The 13,618-nt window shown below is 33.4% G+C and overlaps 1 protein-coding gene across 1 annotated transcript in view; it reads right to left on the bottom strand.

Annotated features, from left to right (window-relative positions):
* The window catches only part of LOC110021846 (DNA-directed RNA polymerase V subunit 1), a 128,252-nt gene that overhangs the window by 39,889 nt on the left and 74,745 nt on the right, over positions 1 to 13,618 (bottom strand). The window contains exon 13 of the mRNA XM_020720521.1: positions 1,419 to 1,579. Coding sequence (XP_020576180.1) covers positions 1,419 to 1,579 — 161 coding nt within the window. The remainder of the gene's footprint in view (positions 1 to 1,418; positions 1,580 to 13,618) is intronic.

Consider the following 13,618-nt stretch of genomic DNA (forward strand, 5'->3'; position numbering starts at 1 on the left):
TAAATGGCGACTGCAGGGGTATATTCAATTGGTCAATGGCCCACCTAGAGGTGCAGGGAAAATGCAGCAGTCGTCTGTTAGTGGAAGCCTGAAGAAGGAACCAACGGTCCTTGGGATCTCAAGAAGGAGAACCTAAGCCTATCTAGACGCACTGGAGGGCTCTGCGAAAGATTGGAAGCTTGGATGGGTGACAATAGCAATTCAGAAGTCGCAGGAGTCGAATAGTGGCAATCTGGACATGTAGGAGATGACTGCGACAATCTGAAAGCTGCAGGAAGGAGACAGTGGCATCTGAAAGCCGGGAATGAAAGCAACGACACTTTGGAACAGAGGATGGAACCGGTGAGTGCAGGAACTGCAGAATGACAAAGATAATCACCGCCTCAAATGAGTTACAACCAGAGAATCTTCTCGTCGTCAGACATAGCCCTCAGAAAGGGAAAACGCCTACAACAGACGCTAAATTAATAAAACAATTCAACAACCACAAACCAAAGCTAACACCACCTTTAAATGATAGAGATTAATAAGTAGAATGGGTAAGAACAAAATAAGAAAGGAAATAGAAAAGGAAGGCATGAAATAGGCAAGAAATAGAAAAGAATAGTAATGGTAAAGGAAGGGGATTAAGACAAAAAATAGAAAAGGAAAGGGAAAAACAGGTTCCACAGGGCCGGTTAGTCCAAAACGTCTGGACCAAGCAGAGGTCGGCTCAGCAAACCCCCCCGCGCACGCGCGCAATCCCTGCCTTGCATCATTATGATTGATTGTACATTTGCTTCTGAGAACGTGATAAGAATTATGAATTTTTTACTCTTTCTCTTATGATGGTGTTTATTTCCAAAAGTTGGAATGCTTAACTACTTTTTTACAAGTCTTTTATGAGGTCGCATTTGCTTCTGATAGCTAATATATACTTTCATGGTGTTTGAAAAATTCAAATGCAAATGCATTTGTTGAAGTATATTGGATGTCCTTCACATTTCATGATAGATATGGTAATAAGAATGCAAAAGATATTTGATGAGTATTAATCCAAATAAAAATTGTTGCTACCTTGCGCTGTTTTGGATCCAAGATATAAGCTTGATTATTTAAAGTTTTGCTTTTGAAGATGTTGATATTCTCATTTTCAGAAAATCAAGCATTTATTTTAAATTTTGCTTGTGCATTAAAAGAACCACCACCATGAAAAAGATTCAACACCTATTGATAAATGCAAGAGAATAGAAGAAATTTGAAGTATTCAGAGCAGATGGACTAGATAAAAATAAACAGGACTACACATGAAGCATTTAAAATAATAGAAATCAAAACTTTAGATAAATATATAAGCAACATATGTAAAAAATACATAAAGTAAAAATATCTATACATAGCGAGGTAAATTGAGAAAATGTTTTGTTACTACATTTTACCTTTAATAATTGTTTCCAACAACATAGGACAGACAACATTTGCCATAATGTGAATTAGTCTATCCAGAGATTCACCAGGTATTTTACCACCTATATCAAAGTAGAACTGCAAACATGGGGTACCAGTCAAAGTTGCGTCATGTGGCTGCTGACAACATTCACTGTAAGAACATAAAGATATTAGCTACTAGGCTTCGTTTGACGGAACTGCTTATAGTGAAACTGGTCAAAACAGCTTTCCTATTTTTCACAAAAATATTTTAATGTATGATGTAAAAGCAGCTTTCATGTTTCGCAGAAAAAAACTATTGTAAGCAATGCAGTAGTTCTTTCTCACCCAAACAAAAACCCATCTGCTTTGTCCAAGCTTATTCTATCACGAAGAGGCAATGAAGCCCAACAAAACAAGCCATTTCGTATCAACTAAGTTAAAAAGAGACATACATTAAAGGAAATGATTTCCACGTCAAACAAGTGCGAATGTCCCGCACAGTATTTTAAGACATGAAGGTGGCATCTATGACTTCTTTTTCAGAAACCAACTAGGGAAATATCTAGAACAGGTTACAATTTACATCACATAGGGAACAATAACTGATTCAAAAATGACTGATAGTAATTGGTTGACTAAGAAATAATGAAGTAGAAAAAACGTGGATGAGATGAATGAAATCTCAGCTATGTAGGTATTCCAAACCTTCTGCATTACAGTATTGAAAGTTAAATTACGAATAATGACTCAAAGAAGATCGTGTAGATACAGAGAAAGGAGAGAGGGAGATGCTAGGTCAAATATAGGTCCCAGAAAATGATAATGATAGAACATAACCATTTTGTCAAAAAACTTGCCATCACAAGAGCAGTAAATAACTGATAAGCATAAAAAAAATCTCATCATCCGGTGCCAATGTCGAGGCTCACGCAAATCTTGAGGTAATTTTTTCGCAATTAACATTCAAACTTCAAATAAAATCATCCAAAACTCAGAGTTAAACAAACTTACAATCAAACTGATCAGCTAGACGAAACAAAGACAATGACACAAAAGTTGGTCTAATCGAGTCAAATCAAGATCAAATTAAGTCGCTAAGCCTTCTGAAACTGACAAACTTATAGTCGAATCGAACATTTAGATGAAATTAATCCAATAAGTCGAATATCACTCAATTCTAACATTGTTAAAGCACTCCAATGTCTGCAATATACTGTGCAATCGAAGAAATTTGTTCAAGTAGTTTGGTGGAGTGGTTTCAATTCCTTATTTGAAGAGAGACTTCTCTAAGACTCTATAAATAGTCTTTCCCCTCGTTTGACCCGGCACCTGCCTTTCCTGCTTCCAGCAGTCAGCCTCATGCCATCTCCCTCTCTTCCTGCTTCCAGCCACCAGCCACCAGCCGCCAGCCGACTTGTTGTTTACCTGCCTCCCTACTTCCAGCAACAGACCTCCCCCACCCTGACTTGTTGTTTACCGGCCTCCCTACTTCCAGCAACAGACCTCCCCCACCCTTCCCAGGTTCCTAGTCGTCGACCACCATTTTGATTTTATGTAGCCAATCGCAATTCACCTATTTCCTCCACTAACTTCATTCGTAGACCACCTCCCCTTCCCTATTTCAGACACTAGACACTGCACCATCAGCACCGATGTCCTTGAAAATTCTTACACGACCAGAATCGAATGTTGACGTTGTTGTGTTTTATGTTTCTGTTTGAGTCTTAATTGTAACCGATCTGTTTTGAGTAATAATATTTGCTTATGCTACTGTGATTTGGATTAAATCTGGTATTACCAATAATTTACATCAAAGGTCTGGCAAATATCACCCGTTCCTGCAACCATCGGCCGTTGTCGACCACCCCGTGCTCATCACAACAAAGCACCTATAATGACGTGAACTGCGGAATCCCAGTGTACGTTGTGAGGTAACGAAGCACCGTGCGGAGTAAATATTAGCCTTCCAACATAATTGGTGATGATCTGATTGGCAAGCAACAAACCATGAGACAATGGTTTCTAATGGTGTGGGCTGCAAGCAAGCAATAGAGATTTGTGCGGGAGCTTTGTCCAACGCGATGAAGGCAACAATGCGGCCCGTTCGGAGCAACATCAGTAAGAGTGCAACCGGTTAGGGTACCAAATATAAGGTGGACTGAAAAGAGCGAGGGTTCTAGATGGCAATAGTAAGTTGGAAGGGGGAGGGCTGTGATTGTAGAGGCGACGACAAAGTGAGCGAAAGGATGGCTACTGGGAAGTGGAGAACTGCAAAGAAGACAACTGAAGGAAGTTGTTTGGGCGGCCGTTAAAGAAGAAGGTAGAGCTATATTAGATTTTTCTTTAGGGCATGATTTTGTTATTGCTAATACTTTATTCAAGAAAAGAGACTTACAAGAATTGATCAAATAAAATATAAATTGATTAATTTCTTATTAGAACAAGAGATCGTCGAGAATGTAATGCTTGTAAGGTCATTCCAAGTGAAGATTTAAGTACACAACATTGATTAATAGTTCTAGATTTTAAGACGAAAAGTCATAAAATAAAAAAAATACTAGGAATCATCGTTGTAGGGTACCTAAAAGACAAATAATTTTTTTGAGTATAATTTAAGATTTTAAAATTTGGGATGTGCATGAAAAAACAAATTCTATCTGGGATAAAGTAGCAAAAACTATTAAAAAAGTGGCAAAAAATATATTTGGAGAATCAAAAGAAAAAGTTTTTATAAACAAAATAGTTGATGGTGAAATAATAATGTGCAAGAAAAGATAAAATATACAAAAGTAAGTTATAAAAATTGGTTTAAATGTAAAAGCTTAGAGAATACTATGTGTATGTTTTTTGCTGATAATATCCTTCTCGTGGATAAGACAAGGGAAAAAACCAAGGAAAAACTTGAATTATGGAGGTCTACATTGGAGTGAATTATGGAGGAAAGAAAAACTTGAATTATGGAGGTCTACATTGGAGTCTAAAGGCCTTCATTTGAATAGAAATAAAACTGAATATATGGAATGTAATTTTAGACAATGCTGTGTATATTCACTTTATTCATAAGTAATACGAGTTTAAGAGGGTAAGTACCAGACATATGCCATATTTAAATATCTTGTGTCTGTTGTTCAAAGTGATGTTGATATAGATGGGGATGTTAACAATAGAAATCAAGTTTGTTGGTTGAAGTGGAGGAATGCTTCGGGCCTTTTTTTGTGATAGTAAAGCACCACTTAGACTGAAAGGAAAATTTTATACGACGGTTCTGAGACCTGCAATGCTCCATGGCGCTGAATGTTGGCCTTTAAAAGAGAAGCATAATGCTAAGTGTTACCGAGATGAAAACGATTAGGTGGATGAGTGGCTTTAAACTTAAGAGACAAAATGTGAAACGAATATATCCATGATAGGGTTGGTGTAGCTTCTGTGACGGACAAAATTAGAGAAATTCGTCTTAGATGGTTTGGTCACATTAAGAGTCGACCATCTGATGATCTGATTAGGAGAGTAGATGTTCTAGATCCCACTTATGTTAAGAAAGGCAGAGTCAGAGCTAGGAAAACTTGGGCTTATTGCAAAAAAAACGAACTTAATTATAAGAACTAAATGAAAATATGACACTAAATAGGACACAATGGAGAAAAAGGATTCATGCAGATGACCCCACGTAGTGGGATTAAGATTTTGTTATTGTTGTTGTTGTTGTAAAAGCTCAAAGAACCCGGAAAATTATCAAAAGACCCATAGAGAGTCTAACAGAACAATTCGTGACCCAAAATATTCTAATTTTAGTGAACTTATAATAGATTAGATATTAAGGAGGGTGAAAAACATATGTATAAACTAGTCAAACAAGGAGAAAAGAAAAGTAAAGATTTAACTCAAGTAAAGTGTATTCAAGATGAAAAATAAAAAACAAAAAGTGTTTTTTTTAGAAAAAGATATCAAAATAGTGAGTGAGTTATTTTGATAAATTTTTTAATGAAGTTTCGAAAAATATGATCGACCTTAGGGATCTTAATATCGTTAATAATAATAAAAAGTTTCATTTTTGTCGTCGCATTAGTAAAAAGAAAGTTGATGAGGCTTTAAAGAAAACCAACGGTGGAAAGTCTGTAGGACCTGATGATATCCCAATTAAAGTGTGGAAATATTTAAGAGATTTGAGAGTTTCTTGGCTTACTAAACTCTTTAATATTCTTTTAAAAACTAAAAAGATGCTTAAGGAGTGCAGGAACAGTATTTTGATCACCATTGTTAAGAATAAAGAGGATGCACAACAGTGTGCCAATTATAAAGGATATAACTTGATGTGTCATACTTTAAAATTATGAGAGATGAAAGTTGAACATAAATTAAAACATATTACAAAGATTTCTCATAGTCAATTTGGATTTATGTCGGGTAGGTCTACTATGGAAGCTATATATTTATTGAGTGGTTTGATGGAGAAATTCAGAGATAATAAAGAGGATCTACATATGAATTTTATTGATTCAGAAAAATTTACGACCAAAAGTAGTTTAGAGAGTTCTAGAAAAGAAAGATGATACTCCTTATATTCAAGTCATTAAAAATATGTATACTAGAATTGTTACTTGGGTTTGTACATAAGGAAATTGACAAAAAAAACGAAGGATTGACCAAATAATTTCTTATTTCTGTTGGTGTACATCAGGGAACAACTTTAAGCCCATATCTTTTTGTTTTAGTTATTGTTGGTCTTAATTATTGTAAGGTAATTCCAATAATTACCTTACACTTAAAATGGTGTAGGTGCAATTATAGATAAAAGTTTGAAAGATAAAGTTGTAAAGAGAGTTGGAGACAAAATTATAGCTCTTAAGATTATCATTGATACTAATATTTTTAATATTTTAAGTGCTTATGCTCCTCAGGTAGGTTTAGATATACGATCTAAAGATAAATTCTGGAATGACTTAGAAAGATTTAATACAAATGATACCTCTTGAAAAAAAAATTCTTATTGGAGGAGATTTAAATGGACATGGCGGTAGAGTGGTAGAAGATTTCAGAGTGGTAGAAGATTTCAGAAATAAGAAATACTCATGGTGGCTACGGTTTTGTAGTTACTAATGAAGAAGATAGAGTCATTTTAGATTTTGCTTTAGCATATGATTTTTTTATTACTAATACTTTATTCAAGAAAAAAATGAGCATCATATTAGTTGAGCATCTTATACTTAAAAGAATGGATCTAATATAACACAAATTGATTATTTACTTAAGAGAAGAAGAGATCGTCGAGATTGTAAAGATTGTAAGGTAATTCCAAGTGATGATTTAAGCACCCGACATCAATTATTAGTTTTAAATTTTAAAATGAAGAGTTGTAAAATAAAGAATACCAGGACTCAAGGCGAGGCAACCTAAAAGACATAAAAAATTATTTTTACGAGTAAAATTCAACATTTAAAATTTTGGGATGTTAATGAAGAAGCAAATGTCATGTGGGATAAAATAAATAATATGATTAAACAAGTAGCAAAAGATGTACATGAAGAATCAAAAGAAAAAGTTTCCATAAATAAAAATAATTGGTAGTGGAATAATAATGTGCAAGAAAAGATAAAATATAAGAAGTTATGCTATAAAAATTGGTTTAAATTTAAAAAATTAGAGAACTGGAAAAAATATCAAACGGCTCACAGGGAACCTAAAATAACAATCTATGATGCTAAAAATTTTGTTTTAGTTATCTTTATAAGAGATTAGATACTAAGAATGTTGAAAAATATATGTATAAAATAGTCAAATAAAGAGAAAAGAGAAGAAAAAATTTAACTCAAATAAAATGTATTAAAGATGAAAATCAAAAAGTGCTTTTCCTTAAAAAAAAAAATTCAACATAGGTGGGTGAGTTATTTTGATAAACTTTTTAATGAAGTTTCAGAAAAATATTATCGACCATAGTGATCTTAATATCGTTAATAATAATAAAATGTTTCAATTTTACCGTCGCATTAGTAAAAAAGAAGTTGAGGAGTTTAAAGAAAACCAAACGTGAAAAGTTTGTAGAACTTGACGATATCCCAATTGAAGTGTGGTAATTTTTAGATGTGGGAATTTCTTAACTTACTAAACTTTTTAATATTATTTTAAAAACTTAAAAGATGCCTGAATAGTGGAGAAAGAGTACTTTGGTCCCAATTTTTAAGAATAAAGGGGATGCACGAGTGTGGTAATTATAGAGGAATTAAGTTGATGTGTCATACTTTAAAATTATGGGAGAGAGTAACTGAACATAGGTTAAAACGTATTTAAAAGATTTCTCATAATCAATTTGGATTTATGCCAATCAGGTCTACTATGAAAGTTATACATTTATTGAGAGGTCTGATGGATAAGTTCAGAGATAATAAGGAGGATCTACATTTGATTCTTATTGATTTAGAAAAGGCTTACGATAACGTTCCAAGAGATATCCTTTGAAGAGTTCTTGAGAAGAAAGGTGTTGATATGACTTATATTCAAGTCATCAAAGACATGTATTCAAAGACATGTATACTAGAATTGTTACTTGTGTTTGAACTGAAGGAGGATTGACAAATTATTTTCCTATTTCTGTTAAATTACATCAGGGATCGACTATAAACCCATATATTTTTACTTTATCTATGGATGGTCATATTGGACATTCACAAGAGGATATACCTTGGTGTATGCTTTTTGTTGATGATATTCTTCTCGAGGATAAGACGAAAGAAAAAGCCTACAAAAAACTTGAATTATGGAGGTCTTCACTGGAATCTAAAAGCCTTCATTTGAGTAGAACTAAAACTGAACACATGGAATGTAATTTGAGTAGTAGTAGCTCTAGTGACAGAAGTGTACCTTTGGATGATCAAGTTATTAAAAGGTGTGAATGATTTAGATATCTCGGGTCTGCTTTTCAAAGCGATGGTGATATAAATGGTGATGTTAACAGTAGAAATCAAGTTGGTTGGTTGAAGTGGAGGAATGTTTCTGGCCTTTTGTGTGATAGAAAAGTACCTCTTAGGCTGAAAGGAAAATTTTATAAGATGGTGGTGAGACCAGCAATGCTCTATGGCGTGGAATGTTGACCTTTAAAAGAGAAGCATAATACTAAGTTAAATGTTGTCAAGATGAGAATGATAGATGGATGAGTGGTTTTACACTTAGAGACAAAACGCGAAATGAATATCTCTGTGATAGGGTTGGTGTAGCACCAGTGACAGACAAAATTAGAGAAAGTCGTCTCAGAAGGTTTGGTCACATTAAACGTCAACTATCTGATGATTCGATTAGGAGAGTAGATGTTTTAGATTTGAGTTATGTTAAGAAAGGCAGAGTTAGACCTAGGAAGACTTGGACTTATTTTATAAAAAATGACCTTAATTATTAGAACTAAATGAAAATATGACACTAAATAGACTCTTATAGGAGGATGTACCTTATAGGCAATGGAGAAAAAGAATTCATGTAGCCGACCACTCGTAGTGAAATTAAGGCTTTGTTGTTGTTGTTGCACGGATGTTCTTACTAGACTCTTATAGGAGGATGTACCTTGATCCATGGTTTTTGTTGATGATATCCTTCTCGTGTATAAGATGAGAGAAAAAGCTCAGGAAAAACTTGAACTATGGAGGTCTACCTGGGAGTTTAAAGACCTTCGTTTGAGTAGAACTAAAACTGAATACATGTAATGTAATTTTAGCAGTAGCTCTAGTTACAGAAATGTAACTTTGAATGATCAAATTCTTAAAAGGTGTGAACACTTTAGATATCTCGGATCTATTGTTCAAAGTGATGGTGATATTGATGTGGATGTTATTAGTAGAATTCAAGTTGGTGGGTTGAAATGAAGAAATACTTCGAGACTATTGTGTAATAGAAAAGTACCACTTAGACGGAAAAAAAAATTTATAAGATGGTGGTGAGACTTGCAATGCTATATGGCTCTGAATGTTGGTCATTAAAAGAGAAGCATAAGTCTAATTTATGTGTTGTCGAGACCGAGATGAGAATGATTAGGTGGATGAGTGACTTTACACTTAGAAACAAAATGAGAAATGAATATATCCATGAAAATGAATATATCTGTGATAGGGTTTTTCTAGCATCAGTGAAGGACAAAATTAGAGAGAGTCGTCTTAGATGGTTTGGTCACATTAAACGTCGACCATTTGATGATCCGATTAGCAGAGCAGATGTTTTATATTCAACATACATTAAGAAAGGCAGAGGCAGACCTAAGATGACTTGGGGATATTGTATAAAAGATGAATTAATTTATTAGAATTAAATGAAAATATGACACAAAATAAGATCCGATGGAGAAAAAAGACCCATGTAGCCGACCCCAAGATATGTGAAATAATTGCATGCAATTCTTTATGTTTTGCACATCTTTTTGGATTATATTGCACTTTAAAGAAATATATTTTTATATTTTTCCTGAAGGTTTAACAGATACTAGTATTGAAACGAACTGAAAGGAACATGGAGCGAAAATGAAAAGATTTTAAAAAATATATATAGGATTTGTGAAGACAAGGCCATGGCGCCACTATTGTAGTGCCTAAGTGCCAATCCACCAAAAACAAAATCCTAGCACCAGAAGCAGAGCGCTTGGGCATAAGAAGCAGAGCGCCTAGACTCCAATCCAATCAACCAAAGGTCAAGGCCATGGTGTCAGAAGCTTGGCGCTTAGGCGTCAATCCATTGAAGGCAAGGCTATGGCGCCAAAACAGAGCGGCGCCTAGGCGCCTAGGCGCCAGACACCAAAAAGCAGCCCTGGAAGTTGGGGCTAACACAGGGGGCCATAGCACCAATTCTAAAGGCCAAGGCTATGGCGCCATATATCGTGGCGCTTAGGCGCCAGTACCAAATTTTACACGGTTTTCTGCAGTTTTAGCCATCACTTCGAGGCAGTTTTTGGAAGAATCAAGACGATTTTTGGGCGAATCAAGGCAGTTATTGGGAGTTCTTTAAGAGCACTTACAAGAGAAAACAAGGGAAGACGCCCAAGGAAAAGGAGGAAGAACTCTGGATCAACACTTGGATTAGACTGAGAGAGATCTATGCAATGTCTCTGTGAGAGTTCATAAGCTTGTGAAAAGGAGGAAGAACTCTTCGATTAGCAACACTTGAGAGAGATCTCCATTAACGTGAGAGTTCATAGGCTTGTTCTATGCAAGTCTAGGGTATGAGTATTGTGATTTGTATTTACTATTGTGTAAAGAGTTGCAGGAGAGGAGCAAAATAATTTGGTAAAGCACTCTCCAAAAGATTGAGGGAGAGAGATAAATTTCTTTGTGTTTTTGTTCATAATACACCAGTACGTTGAATCTCTTTAATTCAAGGCATTCTTGTTTTGTTTTATCCATGAATTCTGAGTAGAATCTCTTGCTTTTCTTCGTAGTGATGTAGTAAACATGAAGGATTGTTGGATTGAATATGAAATAATCTTTTATCTATATTTGTGATGGTTTCCTTTTGAACTTAGTTTATTTTTCAATCTGGTCAATTGATCAGTTAAAATATGTTGTAACCCGTAAGGAGTCAGAAGAGCTATGACACAAACGACTAGAAAATCATATTGAAATATAATGTCAGAATCAAAGTACATTATGGGGAGATGCAAATGTTAGGGAGATCAATTTATTGGTGGATAACTTGGAGGATTCTATGGTGACAGTCTGGACCAATTACTAAGTTAATCCTAACTTATTTACACGCTCGGAAGAGGGTAAACAAAATTTATGCTCCTATTAGTCACATGCTTTATTTTATTTAGCAATTCTTCCACATCTGCATTTTACTATAATCACCACAATGAATAGCACTCCTATTAGTCACATGCTTTATTAGTCACATGCTTTCTTTTATTTACATACATACTACTCAATTTTTATGTATTTACATATCTAACCCTTTACATGCATGCCACCATACCTATGTATGAAAAGGTGCAATTACCTTTTTTTTTTTTTAGTTAAAATAGTGATATTTTTTATTTGAAATGAAAGATTTGGGTAATATAAAGAGAAAAAAAAGGTCTTAGACATGTAAATTTATAAAAATTGCGTGGTATGCAGGGGTGATGTGAGCAGGTATAACGATAAAAATAGATTGTTTTTATTTGTATGTACCATCAATTTATGTTCTATTCATATCTTATTCGTAGCAAATAGTTTAAATTATTTTTATCTTAAATTTAAATTTATATAATGATAATAATAATAACAACAACAATAAAAAGAATAAACTTAACTTAATCAATTATAGTATAATAGAAATTCGTAAAAAGAATAGACTTAACTTAATCAATTATAGTATAATAGAAATTCGAAAGTATCTTTTAAATAGCATCCCACACTTAAATGCCTTATGTTAATTTTTATTCCATTTTTAAAATTTTAAATTAACATATTTTGAATTTTCATTGCAAAGAGGGAAATATTTTATTTGTGCAAATTATAATTACAATTAATTTGTATATAAAAAACAATTTAAGTATGATCGATTCAAACATGAGAAAATATCCAACTTGAAAATATACAAAATAAAAGTCTAAATCTATTACACTTTGTCATATAAATGATTATGGTGATAAGAAGATAGATAGAGATATATCTCGAGCCAAAAAACACTTTATTTCTTGGTCCTTTCAATAAATCAAAAGATAAATAATGCCATTAAATATAATTTTGTATATTGAGCTTTAAAAGAGACGTTGTTTGCTTATCAAGGAGTAAGAAAATCCAAATAGAATCTGCATATGGACGATAATGAGAAGATAATTGATATAATTGAAGAAAAAATATTCAACCGCCTTTATACTATGATAAAAAAATATTTGAATCAAGTTCTGAATCAGATAATATTAAAATATCTAACATGAGAAGTTCAATACATAATTTTCTTTATAACGAACCTAAAAAAGAAATTATTAGGTAGAAAATTACGATACAGATGGAATTTAAAGAAAACATAGATAAAAAAATCAAATAAAAAACTATGCAATAAATTCTTAAGTGGTTTTATCGAGCAGGAATTATTTTAATGTAAAGAAGTTGGAAAAATTTGATCATATGGTTCAGGCAATTAAAAAATATGGACCAATTTTTCGTCCACCATCTTATCATCGGTTAAGAGGTCATTCACTTGAAAATAATTATAGTTAACTATGAATGATATGAAAGATCATAAAAAATTTTCAAAAGATAAATGATGCACTCTTATGTCTAATGATTGGATTGATCGCAGAGAACGATCTATAATCTCAGAGTCCATAAATGCACCCGAATATTCAAAAACTGTGGTAAAACTCTATTAACTGTAAGATGAACAAAGAGAAAAAGTTAAAAAAAAAAGAAAGTGATTACAAATAATCACTAAAACTCGGTTCTTGCGGGTCCATTTATTTTATTTATCATTAAATGCATATATACTGTACATTTTTTAAAAAATTAAAATATATCAACACATCATTCTATTCGTATAAGTCTAACTCAAAGGGAAGCATCACTACCATGTTTGTGGCAACACAGAATACTGCAGAATGAAGAATCATAGGAACACCAAGATTGCGAGTCTTGACTTCCTTTTTTTTCCATTTTTTTTCTTTCTTTATTTCTAGCAAGTTTCCCTCCTTTGATTCCTTCATTTTTGCTTCATAATTTTTTTATAATTTCTAATAAGGTATTTCCCATTAACAGACTTCAATATATGTGTATTAGGTGGTTTAGATTTTATGAATCAAGAGAATTCTCTCAGATTTTCTGCTCTCTTAAGTGATGTAGACTCTTCCTATCCAAAGTGGTGTGTTTATATTTTTTCCAGACGGGGGCAATGGAACCCCATTGCGTCTACATCGCATTGATTTGTCATTTGCTCACTATTTTATATGAAGCAAACGTCCATCTAGCCACCACCTACTATCTCCAGCAGTAAACCAACATTTTACCATTTCCAATTCACTATTCCAACCCCTATTCACACTAATTTTCAGTCATCATTCATCCTCTCACTCCAGCCACACATTCTACAACTTCCCAAACGCCATTTGGTGTTCTATCACACCTTAACCTAGAACAAAATCAGAAATGCTAATGAAAAAAAAAGACATGTATTGGATACTAAGTACTATACATTATATTGATCCTATATTAGAAGATAATAGAATGATGAGTAGAGCGAAAAATATTATCAAAAATAACTT

Source organism: Phalaenopsis equestris, unplaced genomic scaffold, assembly GCF_001263595.1.
Source record: "Phalaenopsis equestris unplaced genomic scaffold, ASM126359v1 Scaffold000150, whole genome shotgun sequence".
NCBI lineage: Eukaryota > Viridiplantae > Streptophyta > Magnoliopsida > Asparagales > Orchidaceae > Phalaenopsis > Phalaenopsis equestris.